Below are 23270 nucleotides of genomic sequence, written 5' to 3'. Positions count from 1 at the left end.
AAAGTGCCTTTGGCCCCATTTTCCACAAGCTAAAGCCCTTGGGGGGTTCTGGGCAGAGACTGGTATCCTAGCCAGAAGTAAGGGAGTTAAGAAAAACTTTCAGGCTGGAGACTGAGTGAAGAAGAATAAGGGAGATCAGTAGGGCCCAAGAGAAACCAGCAGCCTGCTGTCTCACAAAATGACAGGGAGCAAGGGACACAATTTTGTGTTTTTCAAAAGGAAAATGATCACCCTGCAGAGGGTTTCTGTCCCTTACAAACAGTTGTCCAGGAAGGGATCAAAGAACTGCTCGACTAGACCGAGGCTGGGCGAGCATTGCAGCAGGGTTAGCCAGGAGCAGAACACACATTGTCACCATAGCCCTGCCCGACTGGTCCAGCACCACTAAGTCTGCCTTCGCAAAGCTGCAGATGAGCCCAGAGCAGGGACACGAGGATGACATGGAACACTTGCCGCTTTGCTGAGACAAGCTCTCCATCCCAATACTGTAGGAGGAAGGTAAGTAGTGGGGCAGGGTTATTTGCCCTTGGTGAGTTGATGGACCCTATATTAATACCTGCACACGGGCACACAGATGCAGGCACGATCTGAGTAGTCCAAGGGCACCTAGTCATCCTGGAGAGGAAGCAGGGACCAGGACAGGTACCTCACGTGTAAGCCTCTAAGCCCAGTAGTGCTGACCTCAAAATGAGAGGCCCAAGCCAGGCGAGGTGGTACACAACTGTGATGCCAGCATTTGGAAGGGCGAGGCAGGGAGATCAGGAGTTCAAAGCCATCCTCGGCTACATCATGACATGCATGGGTTATGTACTGGTTAGCATTCTCTGGAGGAACAGACCCTATGGGATGAATTTGCGTATGTTAAAAAATGTATTAAATCATTTCACATTAAAATAGCGACAATAACCGGAGAGCTGCTGGGGCTTCCACAGTTGAAGTAACTGCACAGTGGCTTTCTCTAACTGTGGGTTGGCCACTTGGCAGAGCGCTCAGTCCTCAATGCTGGGTGCCTCGGCACCCCTTTCTGGCTCTGGGAGCCCGAAAGCTTCCTTCGTCCACAATAGAAGGTTGGGAGCACTGGTCTGACATCAGAGAAAGAACCAGCGGTAACAACAACAGAATAAAACAACTTAGCAAGAGGGAAGGCCACGCTAGCAACAGGAGAGACACTTTGCCTCTGGTGCCCTTTTAAACTGAGCTGCCACCAGGAGGCGCTGCCCACAATCGGGGTGGGTCTTCCCGCATCAGTCAAGGCATTTGGGGACAGTTTTTCAGCATCTGCTCCCTATCCAGATGATTCTAGTTTATGGCAAATTGGCATTCAAACCAATCAAGACAGGCTCCATGAGATCCCATCTCAAAATAACAACGATGAAAAATCCAAGAGCCCAAATGTCCATCAAGAGGCATGGCTAAATGAACCTGGGGGAGGAGAAACACAGAGAAAGAACTGTGTGTGCCAACATGGGGTAACTGACAAAACATCTTGGGAGGGGAAATTTGGAAGATCAAAAGAGGTGCTGGTATTGCCTAGCCAGCAGCTCAGAAGGCTGAAGCGGGAGGATTGCAACCTGCCTGGAGAATGAAGTGAAACTCTATCTTTAAAAAGGAAGGGAAGGAGAGCTCTGGGAGGTATGGAGAAAAGAAGGAGGAAGAAGAGGAAGAGAAGGGAGGAAGGGGAAGGGGAAAGGGTAGGAAAAGCAGCTGAAAGGAGGAAGGAGTGGGGAGGAAATAGAAGAAGAAAGAAGAGGATTAAGAGATAGATTGTAGTAATTGTCAATTAATCTCTTCTTTAATTGACCCAATGTGGCTACTCATTCTTCTCTACCTACCCCAATATTCTGGGTTCCTGAATGAAAGACATAGACATGCAATTTTATATTTTAATATGCCTTAAACAGCTCATTGGTTGGGCCATTCCCAAACCTCCATGTGGTTAACACCTTCCCTCCGATATTCCTGAGTTATTAATTACTGGAAATCTATGTGCCATCATTGTTGTCCTAAACCCAGTTGGAGGGCCCCTGGCTACTCTTCCCGGCCTCTTACATGTTGGCTGTCTCTCTGTCCTTTACTTCCCAGGTGTGGCAGCTACTTCATTCCTGGCGACTAACCCTCTTCTTGCTCCTTCCTCAATCCTTTTTCCTGGGAATCCTAAAAGTCCCGCCTCTGTCTCCTACCCAGCCACTGGCCGCTGACAACTTTACTTACCAATCAAAACCAACAGCATCGGGGCTGGGGATTTAGCTCAGTGGTAGAGCGCTTGCCTAGGAAGCACAAGGCCCTGGGTTCGGTCCCCAGCTCCGGAAAAAAAGAACCAAAAAAAAAAAAAAAAAAAAAAACCAACAGCATCTTATGTGTAGATGTGCAAATTTCCATGTAACTTTGGGGAACAAACTAACATAATATAATTAGCATTAGACCAAATCTAATTAGACAAAAAGGGGATAGAGTAATATTATTTAAAAAATTAGATATATGGGATGGATTACCAAATATATTCTTAAACAAAGCATTGTATAGCCATAATCTTAACATTGGTAGAAATCTTTATAATTGGTGCAAAATCAAGGTTATAATTTCTTACACTGGTACAGAATTTCCATACTGATACAGGTTTTCGTTGGTATAAATCTTTATATATTTTGATACAAAATTGAAATTAATATTGTGCCTATGCAACTCATTTAAGAATACAAGGCAAAGACCCAGTCCTTCTATAGCTGGCATTACAAACTGTTTAGGACGATTAAGGAATGCAAGTTAAGGGCCAGATAGCATATTCGTGGTTATATTAGATTCTGATTCAATGATAATAGTGTTTTCACTATATATAGTGTTTTCAGTTTCAGTTGTTTAATTAGAAATGGTCAAGGTTTAACAATTCAGATACACTTTATATAGTCTTCAAAAACATCCCGAATCTACAGAATATAACTTTTACTATAATTTCATTATTATTAGAATTTTGACTAAGAAACATGTCTGGTCCTGACAGCACCTCTTTTATGGATCAAAGAAGATATTAAACATCATAATCTCCATATAGAGTTACTCCATTAGGCAAGAATTTTCCTAATTCATCTACAGACAGAAAATACTGTCCAGGAAAGGACACATGATGAGGGATAGTCCACAGTTTAGCTCTGCCAAGACAGGGTAAGCTAGTCCTTCACAGTTCCTGCTTCACTTAAGGTCTGTCAGATGGTTCTGGACCAGAAGGCTAAAGACAGATGCTCCAGGGGTTGGGGATTTAGCTCAGTGGTAGAGCGCTTGCCTAGGAAGCGCAAGGCCCTGGGTTCGGTCCCCAGCTCGGAAAAAAAAAAAAAAAGACAGATGCTCCAACATTTTGAGGAATGCGGCAGTCACTGCTTCTATAAATGTTTTCGTGCTTCCTATATATTTAAGTAATATTTAATTTGTTCTCAGATCTCTGATGGGGCTGAAGACTAGTTATAGTCTCATAATCAAACTTAAGTTGCTTTATATTAAAGAAGAAGAGGATCTAGATTCAAAAGGATGGTTTTTCAGATGGTGACACAAGTTAAAATCAAAACATAATTCAGGTACAGAATTGTAAACTCTTTAATTAGGATAGAAGTTAGAGCAATGTATCTAAATTGACAAAATTGGTGGACTAGACATCATTAGTGTATATCATACCTTAGAGTTTATGTAACTGTTGCAACTATGTTCATTGTATTCTGAGAGAAAAGGCCTTTTTAATGGACACCAAGGGGGAAATGTTGAGAATTTAGTCTAACGCTTGTATTATGTTAACTGGGTCCCCAAAATTGCATGAGAATCTGCATATAAGATGTTGAGAGTCCCTGCCCCAGTTGGCTTTGATTGGTAAATAAATCTGCCGGTGGTCAGTGGCTGGTCAGGGAGGCAGAGGCGGGACTTAGGATTCATAGGCAAGGGGTCAAGACAGAGAGCGAAAGAACCTCCATGCCAGAAAATGAGTAGCAGCCACTCATGAGAAGTGCAGACAGACAGACAGCCAACATGTAAGAGCCAGGGAAGATCAGCCCTAGGGGGGCCTTTGACTGGGTCTAGGGAAAAAGATGGAATATAGATTTTAGTAAGCAAAAACTCAGGAGTATCGGAGGGGGGTATGTTAGCCAGGTAGAGGTTTGGGAGTGACCCAGTCATTGATCTGTGTAAGGCATATTAAAATGTAAGGTTCTCTGTCTGTGTGTGAGTGTGTGTGTGTGTGTGTGTGTGTGTGTGTGTGTGTGTGTGTGTCTGCTGTCTGTCTGTCTGTCTATCTGTGTGTGTCTGTCTCTCTCTCTCTCTCTCTCTCTCTCTCTCTCTGTGTGTGTGTGTGTGTGTGTGTGTGTTTCATTCAGGAACCCAGAACATTCCACCACCGGGTCAAGTTGAGGAAAGGTTAATGGACAACTGCAACAAAGGATGTCAAAGAAGAATATCAAAGGGAAAGGGTCCAGGGAGGAACAATTCTGGACAGCATTAGAGCCTGGGGCTCAGGCTGTAATTCCAGCTACTTGGGAGGGTATGGAAGGAACACAGTTGAAGAACAATCTGGGCAACTTAGTGAGACCCTATCTGCACCAAAAAATGTATAAGTAAAAAAGAAGGCTAGAGAGAGGCAAAATTCCTCTAGGACCGGGCACTTCCTGTGTTTACCGGAAGTCCCACACCCGCGGATCCCGGCCCGCAGCAGCTCTCTGCTCCCAAACCCCGTGGGAGAGAGACCTCACCACCTGATCAGGTGGGCACTCCTGAGGCTGCAGAGCGGAGGAGACCACCAACACTGCCCACCCCTGCCCACATCCCTGGCCCAAGAGGCAACTGTATAAGGCCTCTGGGTTCCCATAGGGGAGGGCCCGGGAGCGGCAGGACCCCTGCGCCTGAGACACCGCCGGAACCTGAAGGAAACAGACCGGATAAACAGTTCTCTGCACCCAAATCCCGTGGGAGGGAGAGCTGAACCTTCAGAGAGGCAGACATGCCTGGGAAACCAGAAGAGACTGCACTCTGTGCACATCCAGACGCCAGAGGAAAACACCAAACGCCATCTGGAATCCTGGTGCACGGAGGCTCCCGGAAAGAGCGGCGCAGATCTTCCCGGTTGCTGCCGCCGCGGAGAGGACTTGGGCAGTACCCCACGAGCAAACTTGAGCCTTGGAACCACAGGTAGGACCAACTTTTCCCCTGCAAGAAACCTGCCTGGTGAACTCAAGACACAGGCCCACAGGAACAGCTGAAGACCTGTAGAGAGGAAAAACTACACGCCCAAAAGCAGAACACTCTGTCCCCATAACTGGCTGAAAGAAAACAGGAAAACAGGTCTACAGCACTCCTGACACACAGGCTTATAGGACAGTCTAGCCACGGTCAGAAATAGCAGAACAAAGTAACACTAGAGATAATCTGATGGCGAGAGGCAAGCGCAGGAACCCAAGCAACAGAAACCAAGACTACATGGCATCATCGGAGCCCAATTCTCCCACCAAAGCAAACACGGAATATCCAAACACACCAGAAAAGCAAGATCTAGTTTCAAAATCATATTTGATCATGATGCTGGAGGACTTCAAGAAAGACATAAAGAACTCCCTTAGAGAACAAGTAGAAGCCTACAGAGAGGAATCGCAAAAATCCCTGAAAGAATTCCAGGAAAACACAATCAAACAGTTGAAGGAATTAAAAATGGAAATAGAAGCAATCAAGAAAGAACACATGGAAACAACCCTGGACATAGAAAATCAAAAGAAAAGACAAGGAGCTGTAGATACAAGCTTCACCAACAGAATACAAGAGATGGAAGAGAGAATCTCGGGAGCAGAAGATTCCATAGAAATCATTGACTCAACTGTCAAAGATAATGTAAAGCGGAAAAAGCTACTGGTCCAAAACATACAGGAAATCCAGGACTCAATGAGAAGATCAAACCTAAGGATAATAGGTATAGAAGAGAGTGAAGACTCCCAGCTCAAAGGACCAGTAAATATCTTCAACAAAATCATAGAAGAAAACTTCCCTAACCTAAAAAAAGAGATACCCATAGACATACAAGAAGCCTACAGAACTCCAAATAGATTGGACCAGAAAAGAAACACCTCCCGTCACATAATTGTCAAAACACCAAACGCACAAAATAAAGAAAGAATATTAAAAGCAGTAAGGGAAAAAGGTCAAGTAACATATAAAGGCAGACCTATCAGAATCACACCAGACTTTTCGCCAGAAACTATGAAGGCCAGAAGATCCTGGACAGATGTCATACAGACCCTAAGAGAACACAAATGCCAGCCCAGGTTACTGTATCCTGCAAAACTCTCAATTAACATAGATGGAGAAACCAAGATATTCCATGACAAAAACAAATTTACACAATATCTTTCTACAAATCCAGCACTACAAAGGATAATAAAGGGTAAAGCCCAACATAAGGAGGCAAGCTATACCCTAGAAGAAGCAAGAAACTAATCATCTTGGCAACAAAACAAAGAGAAGAAAAGCACACAAACATAACCTCACATCCAAATATGAATATAACAGGAAGCAATAATCACTATTCCTTAATATCTCTCAACATCAATGGCCTCAACTCCCCAATAAAAAGACATAGATTAACAAACTGGATACGCAATGAGGACCCTGCATTCTGCTGCCTACAGGAAACACACCTCAGAGACAAAGACAGACACTACCTCAGAGTGAAAGGCTGGAAAACAACTTTCCAAGCAAATGGTCAGAAGAAGCAAGCTGGAGTAGCCATTCTAATATCAAATAAAATCAATTTTCAATTAAAAGTCATCAAAAAAGATAAGGAAGGACACTTCATATTCATCAAAGGAAAAATCCACCAAGATGAACTCTCAATCCTCATCTTCGGTTGGTTTATATACAAGTGTGCAATTTCTAGGTTTGAAAGTAAAATGATGCTATCTGGTGCTGGATAGAGGAGCCTTATTTTTTATTATGGCAGCTTGCTATTTTTGTAACATGGTGATTTGGTTGAACACAATAAAGTACAGTAGTAACTGATCTCCCCTTCTTCCTGGATGAGTGAGGAGATGATTAAATGTTGATGTCAGCATCCTTGAGCATATTCAGATGAGCTTCTGCTTCTGTTGAAAAAGATGCTGTGTTTGATTGTGGTCCGAAGCTTTGAAGCACTACTTGGCATCTCCTTCCTTGGAGGTCTCACTGTTTAAACATAACAGATTTGATAGCTTGTTGATAAGGTGAGGTCCAGCTTGTCTCCACTAGGTCATCTTCATGTGAATCCGGTGGTTATACGGTTTTGTTCTAGGGATATTTCATTTTTTTAATAACGGTTTTAGCTGACATTCATGGAGAGAATGAATCCTTAGAACTGTGCCACTAGTGAAAGGAAATCCAGTCTAGAGTATGTTTCTTTACAAAGCTGTGTCACACCATCCTTTGGGCCCTCTGCTGGAAAAGTAGAATCAAGTCTCAAATAATGCCTTTTAAATTGTATCCTCTAGTATTATAGATGTAGGACAGTACTGTATCATACCTCTGTGGATGTAAAATAGCTTGTACCTGCTTTATGATACGTAGTAGTGACCGTGCTTTATCAGAGCTGTTTTTAATGATGTTGCTCAGAATGTTTTCTTTCCAGATGATGATTGAGAAGCTAATTTAAAAAAAAAATGGTGCCAGGTACCACAAGAGTAACAGAACTGTGCTGTTTTCTCGGGTTTTGTTTTTTTACTTTTTTTTTTTAATGGAGTGTGCTGGATGTCTCTACAGTTTTGTTCAGATGACTGCAGAACCTGGAAAAGCTGTTGCTGCTGTTGATGTATAACACACTGCTATTATTGGTCTTTTTATATAAATATAAATATATATACAGATATATAATTTGAATTTTTTGAAACTTTAGCTGTGCTGTCAACTTTGGAAAAAAGTATCCCCGTTTACTGTGTTGAGTTGGCACTGTACAGAAATTAACAGCCATATTGGTCTAGAAATGTTGAACTTAAGTTTTTTCCATTTGTACAGGGGTAACACACTGTATTAAATATGTAAGGTCTTATCTACGTGGGTTTGATTACAAAACTAATAAAGTATTCTCTAAATTTAAAAAAAAAAAAAGAAGGCTAGAGATGTAGCTCAGGGACAGATTCCTTGCCCAGTGTAGACCAGGCCTTAGATTGGCTCCTCAGCATCAGAGAGGTGGGGAGGGGCAGAGAAACTAAACACTGGGGGAACCTGGGTGGTAAGGAGACAGGCCATGAACCCACATGGCTTCTATACCTTTGAGATTCTCAATCAAAAGAATTATGACACATTTTTAAGAACTTTTTTTTTAAAAGTGAATGATGGAGGCTGTCCTTGTTTAACCCTCTCAATCATAATGAAACAGACCCTCTATTGAGCACCTAGATGTGCCAAACCCTTGGTGGGCACTGTGGGTTCCCAACAATCTATAGGCTGTTGTCTCTTCCCAGCAGAAGCCCAGGACCCCCCAGTTGGATAGAGGGATGGGTGCCCTAAGATTCCCACAGCCTCTCCCCTGCTGCGCACCTAGCCCGGGGGCCTCTGTGAGGGATGAGGGTTGGCCAGCTTTTGTGGGACCAAGTGACCACTCTGAGGTCTGAGCTAAAACCCCTAATGCCTACCCTGCTCTTCCTGGCAGTGGGAAGTGGGAGGTCGGGCCCCTCTTCTCTGCATTCTGGGGAATAGGGTGTCAGGTCCCACAATCTGTCCTTTCTTCTCCAACTGTCATGCTAGCTACTGTAGCCACAACAGCCAAGGCAGCCGTTACCAGGAGGGTGAAAGAACGGTGAACCCCAGGGTGGGCAAGCAATGTCTCTGGGAAAGCAGCTGAAACCCACTGCAGTGGGGGCCGCCTCTGTCCTAGATTTGCCCCACCCCCACCCAACATTCTACCTCAGCCACGCTGCCAGGTTTTCCCTGGTTGCTGCAGCTTGGGTACTACACTTGCCACACTCCCCCAGTATTCCCAGGAGTACTACATTTCCCATACTCCCCAATATTCCCAGGAGTGCTTTAAGTGCTACAGTGGGAAGAGATGAATATGTCACCTGCGGCGTGTTTCCAACACTGTGGACGCTTACTCTGGAGAAGCCTTGGCTGTGTGGATGATGCTCCCAAGCCTCTGCTTCCATTGAGCCTCCCCAGATCCTAGGAATAAGCAAGGAGGAAGATAGGGTTATTTTAATACATACACCTGAAGAAACTGAGGGTCTAATCTGTTTGTCAAATATCAAGAAAGGAGCAGAGCTGACATTTTAATCCACGAGTCCCAATACCACATCATTTTACAATGTCGGAAGAGACTTCAAAGGTCAGTTAGTATAACCTCGAGTTTTACAAATAGTGAAGTTACAGAGGGGAAGTGACAGCATGCAAGCATCAAGCCAGATCTCAGCAGTTCACGTCCCTGTCCCCAATCTAGAGACTGTTCTGTCTTCAAGGACAGCAGAAAGGCAGGTTGGCTCACATTACCTGATTTGTCTCACCTCGCTCTACACTCCACCATTGCCAGTAGACCAGTGGCTGGGAACTCAGGTGCCTCCAATGATGGGAAGATACAGGTACCCTATAAAAAGAAGGCGAGGCCCCAACTGTAGGCTAAGGCAGGTGTGGAGTGAGGAAGTTCCTGCCCTAGCTAAAAGCATACAACTAAGATAAAATAAAAGTATAAACACTCCAAAACATAACAGCACGGTTTGTGGGAGTGGGCACAGTAGAAACAAAATTGGCATGAGGGGATAATTATTATTAATTTGCTTAGTAGTTCCTATTTTATTTTGAGTTTTGAGAATGTCTAACTCAGTTTTCCATGCTGGCCTCAAACTAGTAGCAATTCTCCTGCCTCAGGTCCTAAGTGCTGAGATTACTGACACTAGCCACCACGCCAGCATGAGGTGGTAACTGTTGATCTGGTGTTCAGTGACGGTGTGGTGGTCTCCTGTGTGTATATGAAGTCTATGGGCACAGCTCAGTGGTAGAGACCTGGACTAGCATGTGCAAAGCCCGGAACTAACCCTCCCTCCAGCACATGCTTTTGGGGACTGTGACAGCGAGAAGGCAGGTAAACAGGCAGTGTGTGACCTTTATTTCTCTTCTCTGGCTGTGATTCACTGTGATCTCTTCTGAAGTCCCACTGCCTCACCAGTGCCTAGAGTGTCCTATGACAGTTACTTCCAGAACTCTGAGACGCAGATGAGGAGACAAAGGCATGCCAAAATCAAGGGACTTGCCTAAGATCACACTTCACTTCCTGGGAGTGGAAGAGCAGGGGACTACCGGGAGTCGGGGACAGCGACAAGAGTCCCTTGTGGGCTTTGCAGGTCTCTGCTGACCTAATGGTGATTGCGTATTTCCCTGAGGTTCTGAGCCAGAAGTTGTGCTGGATGCTCCTTAAAGCCAAGTGAGCCTGACTTTTCGGATGGGAGGGGGGGTTATTGTTGAGATAACGGAGACTCTTGAATTGGTTTCCAGTTGCACTGCAATGCAAGAGACCCATGCACTGGGGAGGCTGCGATCTTTGTGGTTCTGTGGGACAGCTACGCAGCCCCCAAACCTCACCTGAGGGTGACACAGAGCTGGAAGGAGAGACCCAACATTGTCCTCATGAACTAGGAGCAATGGCTTGGGGACTTAAAATTGGAAACCTGCTTTAACTTTGCTGTGTGATCCTCAGGCCAGACTGGTCTTCTAGCCACCAAACCAGTAGTCACCTCTTATGTCAGCTCACTGCACAGTGCGTCTCCACTCCCTTAGCAAGCTCCTGGAGACTATGGTGGGGAAATAATGTCACCGTGTATGCTCTGAAAAGTGTCCCACAGCTCCTCAGTGAGCTGAAGAATTGATATCAGGGAAGCAAGGCACTTGTTAGAAACTCAACTGGCCAGGGCTGGACCCAGCGACCCCACCCCGCCTGCGCAGAAGCTGAGGCCTTTCCAAGGGCTTTCCTCTCTTTGATTTGGCTTGTTTTCCAAACACGGGTCAAATGGTCCCTCTCCAGAGCAGCAGCAGCAGGAAACATTAAAAGTGAGCCGTTAGCGGGCATCGGGTGTGGATGAGGTCTGTGGAGTTTTGGCTGCCAAATAAAGACTGTATTGTTGTTATTCCTCCTTTCCCAAGCGCCCTCCCGCTCTCCTCTGTTCCCTCCTCCTCCCTGCCCTCCCCCCTCTGATCTGCCCCTCCCTCCCCTAACCTAACCTCCCCACCCCAATAGGATCTGGTGGAAGAAAATCAGGCAGACACAGACACGCACCAACTGGGAGTCCAGAACTTCTAGCTGGCTCTCTGCTAACGCAGCTTCACCAAAGGGTGGGGAGGAACAGAGGAGTGCTCCAGCGTCCAGAGGAGAGGCAGGTGTGTGCAGGTAAGTTCAGGCAGTTGGGGAGAAGACCGGAAGGCTTCCTCCAGGGGTTCATTTTAGCTCTGTCCAATCCCCCCCCCTTGCCTTCTTCTCATTTTTCCTCTCCAACGTGCTCAGACGTAGCCTTCCTCGTTTCTTGCTGACGCTCTCTTGTCTCTTCAACATCCTGCATCCTGGCGTTCGCTTGCTGCTGAAGTTAAACTTTCCAAGTGCAGATGTTTGTGGAACACACAGAGCTATGTCGCACACAGAATTTCAACGGAGCAGGTGTTGCCATGGAAACCAGACACTAGAACCCAATTCTCTACACCTTTCATGTATTGTCATGCATTGCAGAAGATAGACGGATGAACAGACAGACAGACAGACAGACAGACAGACAGACAGACACACACACACACACACACACACTGGGTTTGGTCTCTTACTCTCTCACGTGCCTCCCCAGCTGCCTGACCATAAAGACAGTGTTTTCCTGCTGAGATGACAGAGCCAAAAGACAGTCGTGCCTTGGCTGAACAGGGAGGACATGAACAATCAAGTGTTCTTTCCTTCCTTCCCTTTCTTCCTTCCTTCCTTCCTTCCTTCCTTCCTTCCTTCCTTCCTTCCTTCTTTCCTCCCTCCCTCCCTTCCTTCCCAGCTTAGTCAGGCAGGAGGGAGAGAAAAGTGGCCCTCCAGCCTGTGCAATACTTTCTCAGCAGCCTGCATTCCTGTCTCCCTCCTCCAAACCACTTGGCTCCTGCAAAGAGAAGTCAACCTTGTCTGCAAGCCTTGGAGGCCTTAACTCTGAGTTAACAGCAGCCCCCCCCCCCACCCAGTCACCCGCAGGTAGTCAGAAACGCTTTTCTCCCTGAGGTATTCTGAGACTGTCCTGACCAGTCATCTGGTAAGAGGTCTTGAAGTGGGGTGGGAGGGGAACCTGAGAGCCTTATTTGTACTCCCTCCTCTCCTGCCTTAGAGGGGCCCCGTGGCGGCAAGAAGGGGGACACTAGTTGATCCTCAGAAGCCCCTGGGCAGTAGGCAGGGAATATGGAAGCTAAGCTAACGATGTGGCCAGACATCATTACAGACTCATCAAACAGAACCCAAGAGGTCCGGAGCTGTGTTAATATATCCTGAGGGTTCACCATAGAGAGGGCTATGTGGTGTCCTAAAAAAGAGCCCCTGCAGTCCTAACAGTGAGGGCTGGAGACACAATAGGAGGAAACAAGGCACTCTCTTGTGATTACTAACACCACCACCACCACCACCACCACCACCATCATCATCATCCTTATAAGCCTGGGAAACCATATTTCTGGAGAACATTCTAGAAACAAAGGAAGCTACCTTAATATATCTCCTCTTACCTGCTAGGCTACTGGTCCCAGGTACCCAAGAACTGGCACTGACCACTGTCACCATCCCTTCTAGATTCTCTCTTCCTATGCCCCACAGCTCTGTCCCATTGACTCTCTCAGAGGACAGACTAGTTGATAATATGTCCCTTACCCACTCTCACCTTCCCGGAGGGCGTGTGAGGAGAGCACCTCAGGGCTAGAAGGAACAACAACCACAACATCAACAAGAGGTAAGGAGAAGCCCTAGATCTCAGACGGAGCTGCAACCAGCCGAAAAGAGAGATTTCTGTTTGCCAGCCAGAGTCCCTACGTCTGCAAAAAGCAGAGGGCTGGGTTAGTCAGTCAGGATGGAGACACACAGTGTGGGCTTTGCACAGGTGTCTGGGGAGTTCCGATCAGCTGATTCTGAATGCCAGATGTGGTCCTCAGAGCCACAAAGGGAATGAAGTTTCTCTGAATGAAGAACCCAGTACCTATACTGTGAGAAGGACCCACCCCTTCTCTTCCAGCAGTAGGGAAATGGAGGATGTTAAACAACCAGGCTGATAGCAGAGGAAAAACCATTACTTCAAAGTGGTACCAAAAACCCTTTGACATACACTGAACACGCACTTCGCACATCATCGATTTAACCCTTGCAGCATCTGGAATGGAGCTGCAGCTACGGGGTAGAGTGCTTGCATACTCTACACAGAACCCTGGCTCTGAGCCTTAGCACCCCCAAAATGAGCTTGCTAAGCGTGCCTGTTCTTAAGATGTGGAGACCGCTTGTGTAGTAGTCCTGAGCTAACTTAAGTTGCAGGGTGGGATCTGTCTCCATGAGTACATCCAGCGTCAAAGGGATTCTTCTTGGCTTTCGGCAAGGATTAAAGGTGGTGGGGAGACAGGCAGACAGGTGGCTATAGGAAACACTGAGTTATCAGCGATTGCTTGACCATCTGTCTGAGTCCTTCTCCAACCCCCTGAATGGGGAGCCTGCTCTTTCAGACCACTTCCCTAAAACCATACAACCTCCATTCTGTTCACATTCTTCCTGCTCAAACCAGAATACAGTGCTTACTCTGCAACGGCGTTAAGCTTGGCTTTAGCACTTTTTCACCTGCATTGCATTTTAAAGTTCTTGCCACTTACGTCCGATAACTAGGCGAGCTTTGCCCAACCCGGGTTCATACTGTGCATTTAAAAGGACTCCTCTCCCTGGACTTGACTGCCCCATAGTACCTCAGCCCTACACTGGAGGAGTCCAAACACTGACAGTCCCTGGCCTCTTACCACAGGTAAACAGGACAGGTGGGAAAGAGGACTACCTCACTTTAATCTCAGGGAGCCTCTCCTAGAACCTGCTCCTCTGCAAACACACTGCCCCTGCCATTTCCAGTGTCTTGTTTCTGGACCGGGGCCTTCAGATGCGTGAGCTCATCCCATCCTCACATAGATGTCAAGCGTAGGGCCCAAGGGGAGAGTCAGGCAGGATTCAAGCCCAGATCCACGCTGTCGGAACTGAAATTTGAACTGTAAGCTCTCTCTCTTTTTTTTTTTTTTTTTTGGTTCTTTTTTTTCGGAGCTGGGGACCGAGTAAGCTCTCTTAAGAAAGGCTTCTGAATGCAGAGCATGCACTGGGGTTGGGTAAAGCCAGAAGTGTTTTCAGAGACGGCTCTGGAGATTGGTGAGTTAGCCAAGAGGCATGATCAACCAGGCTCACTGATTGGCTGTGAGCAGGGCCCAATAGTGATTGGCGGTGAGCAGGGCCCAGTAGGGATCAGAAGTGAACGGGCTGTGGGGGAGATATGTTTTCAGAAGCATAAGGGATTTTAAAGACACCCTACCCTAAAGGACCTAATGCCATGGAAGGCAAGAGCACAGGACCCTGGCTCTGGTCTCTGTTGGTGAGACTACAAACCCCTCTGGGTGGAGTTACCTCCAGTTTGCCTCAGCCCCCACCCCTTATAGAGTCCTGAGGTGGGGGGAGCATGGCTAGAGAGAATGGCCATGCAGTGAGAACTTCCCAGAAACCCAGGACAGCCTGGCTCAGCAGGAAGGGGTGTGTGCCTATGAGCAAGGTCTTGGCAATGAGCTCAGTTCCCTGTGCGCTCTGCACACGGATCTCCGGTTCATCCTGGGGCTGAGAGAGGAGAGGGTTGAGCCTCCTCCTAGTGAAAGTCCCCGCTTCAGATTCACGGGGGCTCGTTTGGTGGGGAGGGGGCTTCTGGGACTGTGGGTGGAGCATGGCTATCCCTGAGTTCCTGAAGAAAGGGTCCAAAGGACTAATGGGAAGATAAGGGTTCTCAGAGTCTGGCCCAGGCATGAGGAAGAAGGAGGCCTGGGGACCCCATGTCTGAGACAGGCAGGTAGAACCGAGTAGCCTTCCCATTGGGATAGCCATGGCAGTGGAGCCCAGGTTGCCCAGCACATAGACAACCGAGATCCACCCCTATCCCCCGCATCAGAGCCCACACAGGCAAGGCCCTGTTGGATGCCCCAGAAAGCTTTTGTTTGGCTAACTCCGTGGCCATTACTTCACCTTGGAAGTGCTCTGGGCACCAAGGGCAGCAAAGCAAACCCAGAAATTTCTGTCAAGCCTAATTTTGGCCTTGGAGCAAGGTCTCTCACAGCATGAGTGGGTAGTAATTTTGCCTACAGACTTCTGGGTAACTTATAAACAAAGAGATTAAAAAAGAACAACAAGAGAAAACAAATCAGTCATAAAGACTGGTGCTGTTAAAACGTCTTTTGGAATAGTAATGCTTTGCCCTCTTCGTTCCTATGTAATGTGACTGTTCTATTTTCAAGGAAATTAAAAGCCTTATTAAAATGCTAATCCACAACACACCAGTTACAGAGCGATAGGAGGATGAGCAGCAGGGCTCAAGTTCAAGTCTGCAAGGGACCTGCTGTCTTCTTAGTCCTTTCAGAGAAGCCGTACTTCAGATAAACCAAGACCCTAAGTGCAGGTCCCGTGTCACCAAAGGCCCAGGGGAAATGAACTTCTTAGAGGCTGTCCAAAGAGAAACCACCTCAGACAGGAGAGAGAAATATCGGGCAGGATAGGGCTCCACCTTCTCTGTTCTACCCTCCTTCCCACCTAGACTGACACACAAAGCTCACACAGTCACACAGGGCCCTGAGAATGTGAGTCTGCTCATCGAGTATGTGTACAGACTGATATGGGCTAGAAAAAGAGGGAGGGGTGTGTGTGTGTGTGTGTGTGTGTGTGTGTGTGTGTGTGTGTGTGATGGGCATGACTGTGTGTGTGTGGTGTGTATGTGTGTGTATGTGTGTGTGTGATGGGCATGTGTGTGTGATGTGTATGTGTGTGTGATGGGCATGTATGTGTGTTTGATGGGTGTGTGTGTGTGTGTGTGTGTGTGTGTGTGTGTGTGTGTGTGTGTAATGAGCATATATGGTTAGGCAGGCACAGTTAAGTTATGCCCATTAGGAATGAGCTCTTCCAGCTCGCCTGTTGTCTGTCACACTCGGCTCCACCTGAACAACTTGGGGATCCCACCACCCTTTCCTTTCCTTTGACCAAAGCGAGCAGAAGATAGTTCCTTGGAAAAGCAAAGGGAGATTTGACATAAATATGGGCTCAGAGGAGAGGTGGGGAATGGAGGCTGTGATCACAGGGTTCAAGGACAAGCTAGGGACACACTGCAGCACACCCTGCACGCTGAGAGCTATGGTAGTGGGGAAGATGTGAAGTGAGCGACGGATGCCATGTGGGAAGTATCGGGGAGGGGAGCTGAAGAGATCAAGTACGGGCACCCTCTCCCTGGGCCCGTCCTACCCCAGGCTGGCGAGGGGAGTGGGCCCTCCAGCTAGGCTGGACTTTTCAACTTAGCTCCCACTCCACCGGTCAGCAGAGCCACCCAACGAAGGTCTTCAGCTCTTGATCTCAGAGTTGCCATCGGCTACAAGGAAGTTCTTCCTGACTCCCCATTCTAACATCAGTTCCAAGGTTATACAGAGTGACAATACCAGGTCCAAAGAAAGGAAAGCGTTTCCCCGGGTCTTTTATTCCTTTCCTGTTTATTTTCCCAAGGGCCTCTACATCTGGGGAAGAATTCTTGGCACAGTTTGTGCTGGCAAAGACCAGCAATCCCTGAGCCAAGTGCAGGGGAGAGGACAGTGCAAGGGTGAGTGGGTGAACACTGGTATCTGAGTGGTTCCTTTCCAGGACACCTCCTGCATTTTTTGTTCTGTGCTCACTGTCAAACAGTCTCCTGGCTTCCTCAAGCCACCCCCCTCCACCCCAAACACAGTGGGGGCTGGACATGGTGGGTGGATTGCAGACCATTTATAGCAATGAAATGTTTTCCTCTTTTCTTCAAATGCTTTGTCTAACCACCCTCGTGTGTGTGTGTGTGTGTGTGTGTGTGTGTGTGTGTGTGTGTGTTTTACCTCTCTCAGTATTTCTATCTCTGTCTATAACAGATTTAATGCTCCTCAAGCCAACACAAGAGTCACCTTGGGGGCCCCTTCTCAGTGTACCTCCTCAGAGGGTGCACAGGAATGTAGGCACCGTTTGAGAATGTGGGATTTGTATGGAATCTTCCCGATCCATTGCTTAGGACTCTGGGCCATATCCTAGCATCCCCTGCCACTCCTGGCAGACCTTAAGCACTCTCCTTACAAGAGCCGTGATGGTCTTATCATATGATTGCTAGAGAGAGCACCCCCTCCAGCTCTCCCCCACCTACCCACCCCCGCCAAGGGTTTCCAACATGCCTCAAGACCCCTGGTTCCCAGCATCTTGTGCTTTCTACAAACATGCCCCTTTCCACGAGAGGCTAATTTCTCCCAGTTTCCTTCCTGCAGGTACATCACCTGGATCATGAGGGCATCCTTCTTCTGGTTCCTTCCACTTCTCCTCATCTTGGCCTCAGTGGCCCAAGGCCAGCCAAGACCAAAACCTGGGATTAGGCGTAAACCCAAGCCAAGGCCCACACCCAGCTTTCCTCAGCCCCACGAGCCAGCAGAGCCCACAGACCTGCCTCCACCCCTTCCTCCTGGCCCTCCATCTGTCTTCCCTGACTGTCCACGGGAATGCTACTGCCCGCCTGACTTCCCATCAGCCCTCTACTGTGACAGCCGAAACCTTCGCAAGGTCCCAATCATCCCACCCCGAATTCACTACCTTTATCTGCAGAACAACTTCATCACCGAGCTCCCCGTAGAATCTTTCAAAAATGCCACAGGCCTCAGGTGGATCAACCTGGACAACAACCGCATTCGCAAGGTGGACCAGAGAGTGCTGGAGAAGCTCCCTGGCCTGGCATTCCTCTACATGGACAAGAACCAGCTGGAAGAGGTGCCATCAGCTCTGCCCCGGAACCTGGAACAGCTGAGGCTAAGCCAGAACCTCATCTCCAGGATCCCGCCCGGAGTATTCAGCAAGCTTGAGAACCTTCTGCTTCTGGATCTGCAGCACAATAGGCTGAGCGACGGAGTCTTCAAAGCCGACACCTTCCAGGGCCTCAAGAACCTCATGCAACTCAATCTGGCCCACAACATCCTGAGAAGGATGCCCCCCAAGGTGCCCCCGGCCATTCACCAGCTCTACCTGGACAGCAATAAGATCGAGACCATTCCCAGCGGATACTTCAAGGACTTCCCCAACCTTGCCTTCATCCGCATGAACTACAACAAGCTGTCGGATCGAGGGCTCCCCAAGAACTCCTTCAACATCTCCAACTTGCTGGTGCTCCACTTGTCACACAACAAGATCAGCAATGTGCCGGCCATCAGCAACAAGCTGGAACACCTGTACCTCAACAACAATAGCATAGAGAGTGAGTTGAGGGGTATCATGGGGTAGGGGCTAGGGCAAACTTTCTCAGGAACACCACAGCGGGGTTACAAGAAGCAGCTACTGGGACACTGGTGTAGCGGTCTCCTCCTCCTCTTCCTCCTCTTCCTCCTCCTCTTCCTCCTCTCCCTCCTCCTTCCTCTTCCCTTCTCCCTCCCCTCCTCTTCCCCCTCTCCCTCCTCCTTCCTCTTCCCTTCTCCCTCCCCTCCTCTTCCTCCTCTCCCTCCTCCTTCCTCTTCCCTTCTCCCTCCCCTCCTATTCCTCCTCTCCCCCCTCCTTCCTCTTCCCTTCTCCCTCCCCTCCTCTTCCTCCTCTCCCTCCTCCTTCCTCTTCCTTTCTCCCTCCCCTCCTCTTCCTCCTCTCCCTCCTCCTTCCTCTTCCCTTCTCCCTCCCCTCCTCTTCCTCCTCTCCCTCCTCCTTCCTATTCCCTTCTCCCTCCCCTCCTCTTCTTCCTCCTCTCCCTCCTCCTTCCTCTTTCCTTCTCCCTCCCCTCCTCTTCTTCCTCCTGTTCCTCCTCTCCCTCCTCCTTCCTTTTCCCTTCTCCCTCCCCTCCTCTTCCTCCTCTTCTTCCTCCTCTCCCTCCTCCTTCCTCTTCCCTTCTCCCTCCCCTCCTCTTCCTCCTCTTCTTCCTCCTCTCCCTCCTCCTTCCTCTTCCCTTCTCCCTCCCCTCCTCTTCCTCCTCTTCCTCCTCTCCCTCCTCCTTCCTCTTCCCTTCTCCCTCCCCTCCTCTTCTTCCTCCTCTTCCTCCTCTCCCTCCTCCTTCCTCTTCCCTTCTCCCTCCCCTCCTCTTCCTCCTCTCCCTCCTCCTTCCTTTTCCCTTCTCCCTCCCCTCCTCTTCCTCCTCTTCTTTCTCCTCTCCCTCCTCCTTCCTCTTCCCTTCTCCCTCCCCTCCTCTTCTCCCTCCTCCCCTTTCACTCCCCTCTTCCTCTTCCTTCTTTTAGATTGGGTTTGTGTCGCCAAGACTGACCTGGAACTCAATCTGTAGTCCACAGATCCACCTGCCTCTGCCTCCCAAGTTCTCCACACCACCCAGTCTAGAAGCCTTTCTAACAAGTACATAAGACCTTACGTTCCATCCTTAGCATTGAAGAAAAGGAGAAAGAAATCCTACTAGTTTGGACTGCGGTCTCACTATTTTCTGCATGCGAGTAACCTTGAAAAGATACCAGACCCATACGGAATGTCTCCTTACCTGTAAAATGAGGATGGTAATGCTATCTCCTGACACAGAATTGGCAGGATGACTTAATCGCGTATGGATAGAGTGTGCTCAACACCACGCTTGAAAGGCATGAGGTTTTCTTTCTCCATCCCGTCCCATCAGCATCAGCTTTCTGGCTGGTGGACCTGTAGATAAAACAGACCCAGAAATACTGCCAGCTATTCTCCTAACAAAAGAAGCCAGCAGCAGCCATAGCAAAGGACTTCCCAAATCTGAGTGTTGGTCTTTAAAAAGTCTGTGAAGGGGACTCGGAGAGGCAGCTATGTAATCAGGGTATAGCACTGCTAAAACTGTCTATCTGCTCTCTGGTTCTAGTGGAAGGTTGCAATGTTCAGCCAGGACAGTTTCCCTAAGGAACATTCACAGAGTCCTGAGTTCAACTGTAGCCCAGGACATGAGGCTGGAGCTCAGTGTTGCTTCAGTCAAGGGTCAGGCCAGACATGGTGGTACATATGTGGAACCCCAGCACTTGAGGGGTGGAGGCAGGAGAATCAGAACTGAAGCAATCTTGGACTCTATGAGATTTTGTCTCACAAAAAAACAAACAACAAAACTGTCAACTGGGTATGGTGTTTGTAATGACTGAGGCAAGAGGACAGGGAGTTCAAGGTCAGCCAAGGGAGTAAAATTGGCTCTGAGAGCATCGGCAGAAAGGCTCAGAGAAAGAAGCATACAACTGTTTAGTCCTTGAATAAACCATTCCTGTAGGAAATCACCACTTTGACAGTCATCCCCAACTGAAATCATTTTACAAATGAATAGGTTGGCTCTGGACACTAGGTGATCTGCAGTCACACCTTCCTTCCCAGAGTCACCCTGTCCAGAGAAGAAGATGGTAGAGTCCACACTCTTGGCCATCATCCCCTTTCTCCTCTCCGGTGCTGCCCGTTCCTCTGTGGCTGACTTCTCCCCCTTCTTCCTCCATAGAGATCAATGGGACCCAGATTTGCCCCAGCAACCTAGTGGCCTTCCATGACTTCTCCTCGGATCTGGAAAACGTGCCACACCTGCGCTACCTGCGGCTGGATGGGAATTTCCTGAAGCCACCCATCCCGTTGGACCTCATGATGTGCTTCCGCCTCCTGCAGTCTGTGGTTATCTAGGCTGTGCCCAGAGCTGGACCTCCTCTGACAGCACTTGAAGGCTGGTGGCCCAAGCTCACTGTTTTTATCTGTCTCCCTCTCTTGCTCCCAGCCCTGCCTTTTGTCCCCTGGCGTGGATGGTAAATACCACATAACCTGCTCCAGCTCTAAAGCAAGAGTCCCCACCCAGTCCAAAGACACCCTGCCAGCCAAAACCTCTGGTCTTCTTTGGTCTCCCTTTGCTTCAGAAACATAGGTGGATGCCAACAGACACAACCCCTCCACCCCCCACTCCACGAGTCTCTCCTGGGTAAGGCTGGGCCATGGACTGACATCTTATTTTAGTGTTAGCCGAGTAAGAAGCAGAAACCATTCTGGGAGTGAACCCTGGAAAGTTCCACTGAGAATCCCTCCATTTGGGCAACTCTGTCTCAAGAAGGCCGATAGATCCAGGTCTCCTAAGCCTGAGATCCCTTCCGAAGCTGTCGTTCTGCCACTGTTCCCTGACATCACACAGATGTCACCCTGTTCTCTACTGTCTTGAATTCTTCAGAAAGGAAGTGTGGAGGAATGAATAACTAAGGTGGGGTAGAGGGTCAGGGTTCCCCACAAGTTCCAGCCCTTCCTCCTTTGGGGTAAACACAGAGGCCACTTAGATGGACCTCAGAGAGGAACAGCCAGGGAGGCACAGAGTGGTTCAAGGAACTAGACTTTAGCTAATAGGTGGTGGCTGGGGGATGTCAGAGCCCCAAACTGGGCCTGTGTGGATGTAGACAGGCCCTGCAATCTCCCTCACCCAAACTTGACAAAAGGCTCTAAGCCCTGGAGGACAGTGTTCGCAATGGAGGGCCAAGAGGCTTTGTCCCTGCTTCGTCTGCTCTCTATCATGGGTGAGACTCAGTCAGTCGCCCCACCCCAAAGGCAGTTCTTAAGAAACAGAGGAAGAGGTGGAGCGCCTAGAAATCTCCCAGAAGCCTCTTCCACAGTGGGGATTAGCCTCTACCTCTAAGTCCGACTCATCAGCGACATCTGGTGGCTGGTGAAAGTCACAGCTGAGTCCCCTCTCTTTGGGTGATACTGCGATTCTCTGATTCTATAGGGGAACCAGCTGAGTGTCTTTCTCCTGTTGGGTCTAAAGGGAAGGGCAGAGGTTGGGGGTTCGTTCCCATCAGGAGTGATTGTGAGTGGGAAGGCTTTGAGAGTCTAAGGAAAGCTAGTTTGAGAATGGCCTTGTCAGGTCTCTCTTGCTCTCGGCTTCCACAGTAGATCCGATGATCCTCCAAGGCCCTCTCAGAGCATCTGTTTCACATCTGTGCACCCTCTTCTAGCGCACACCTAACGCAGGACAAGTGGCATCGCCCTCCCTTTGCAGTAATTTATTCCCTGCATAGAGTGTCCCTCCCCCAACGACTTCCCACTCTTCTTTCCTAGCCCAGGTGAGCAGCTTGGCAGGTTCCCAAGAACCTGGGCTTCCTGCCTTTCCCTTCCCTTCTCCTCCCTCTAGGGAAGGCTGCCTTTGCCCTGCCACAGTTCTCTGGGTGGATGAGGAGGAGGAATATGTGGAGATGAATGTTCTGGAAGTGAGTGAAACACAGGACCCATCCTCCTTAAGCTGGGGCAGGCTCTGGAGGCTTCACGGTGTCACAGAAACCTATTTGAAGACATTGGATTAGGCTGGGCCCTATAGTCCAGAAGCTCCATTTATATTCTCAGTCACCTTTCTTGTTGTTGAAAATAGAGCCCACTTCATACCGCCTTTTCCCTGCAGTGCAACGTCCTCGTTCTTCCTAGTTGCAGCTGGTTTCTCCAAGGCTCCTGCTTAAAGTCAATGCATTATTATGGCTGAAAGCAACCTGGTGCTACGGCCTGGACAAGCCCCCTCTGCACCCACGATAACCTGCAACCTCTGGCCCTCTCAGGAGGCCCACGGGGATCACAGCTCCTGTGGCCGCTAGGGATGGGGGGGTGGGCACTGATCCTGCAAACCTGAACTAGCATCCCACCATTGGCATCCCATTATCCACCCTGGACCATGCCAGCTTCCTCCCCTGCTCTCTGCATCTGTCAGCTGGAGGGACAAGAGTTAAGCTGGCTTTACAGGAAACGTACAGACAGTGCTGGTTACCTCGAGGTTTAGACACAAGTTTATTCAATCAGTGCCTTTAGCATTTATACACAGGCATGTGCGTGTGTACACACGTGCGCATGTGCGAACTCACACCCTGTGCGTCTTATCCATTCTCCAGACCATGTTAACTCTGACCCAGCTTCCACATTTCAACAAGCTTCACCGCAGTGGAAATAAAGTCATGTGGGAAATACCCAGCGTGAACCTGACCGTGCGAATGACTCAAAGTCAGCAATAACAATACTTAAAGCGGGCTTGCCTTTACGTCCCGACTGCTTGCCGAGAAGATGGGCAGAGAAAAGATCTGTCTTGAAAGACGTTCTTTTAGATTTGTGT

At 48.6% G+C, this 23270-nt stretch overlaps 1 protein-coding gene and 1 long non-coding RNA gene across 10 annotated transcripts; one reads left to right on the top strand and one right to left on the bottom strand.

The window, feature by feature from the left end:
- The first annotated feature begins 59 nt into the window (after nucleotides 1–59).
- Nucleotides 60–23127, top strand: Prelp (proline and arginine rich end leucine rich repeat protein). 3 transcript variants are annotated; one of them, XM_006249891.5, is made up of 4 exons: nucleotides 60–498; nucleotides 11116–11359; nucleotides 17512–18485; nucleotides 20652–23127. In XM_006249891.5, exons 3-4 carry the CDS (start codon nucleotides 17528–17530, stop codon nucleotides 20825–20827), a joined length of 1134 nt encoding a protein of 377 aa, XP_006249953.1. In that variant the 5' UTR covers nucleotides 60–498; nucleotides 11116–11359; nucleotides 17512–17527; the 3' UTR covers nucleotides 20828–23127. The 3 variants fall into 3 exon arrangements, with proteins under 3 accessions (XP_006249953.1, XP_008767794.1, NP_445837.1); XM_008769572.3 differs by having other exon boundaries at nucleotides 73–498; nucleotides 17498–18485; NM_053385.1 differs by lacking the exon at nucleotides 60–498 and having other exon boundaries at nucleotides 11283–11359; nucleotides 20652–21021.
- Nucleotides 3568–11111, bottom strand: LOC102557118 (uncharacterized). Of its 7 annotated transcripts, none has more exons than XR_595466.3 (4): nucleotides 10710–11111; nucleotides 9472–9565; nucleotides 9048–9147; nucleotides 3568–7428 (listed from the first exon to the last, which is right to left on the bottom strand). It is a non-coding gene; the product is annotated as an uncharacterized LOC102557118 (long non-coding RNA). The 7 variants fall into 7 exon arrangements; XR_010057010.1 differs by having other exon boundaries at nucleotides 6923–7425; XR_005492455.2 differs by having other exon boundaries at nucleotides 6923–7428; nucleotides 9486–9565.
- Nucleotides 23128–23270: the final 143 nt, after the last annotated feature.

This window comes from Rattus norvegicus, chromosome 13 (genome assembly GCF_036323735.1).
Source record: "Rattus norvegicus strain BN/NHsdMcwi chromosome 13, GRCr8, whole genome shotgun sequence".
Taxonomy (NCBI): domain Eukaryota; kingdom Metazoa; phylum Chordata; class Mammalia; order Rodentia; family Muridae; genus Rattus; species Rattus norvegicus.
The sequence above is the reverse complement of the archived record's forward strand: the minus strand, read 5'-3'. Positions and strand labels throughout refer to the sequence as shown.

Excerpts from the sequence above, each read along its gene's own strand:
- Prelp (XM_006249891.5), top strand. The coding sequence starts at position 17,528 with ATGAGGGCATCCTTCTTCTGGTTCCTTCCACTTCTCCTCATCTTGGCC. Across the intron at positions 18,486-20,651 it reads CAACAACAATAGCATAGAGA|AGATCAATGGGACCCAGATT; the intron begins GTGAGTTGAGGG and ends CTTCCTCCATAG.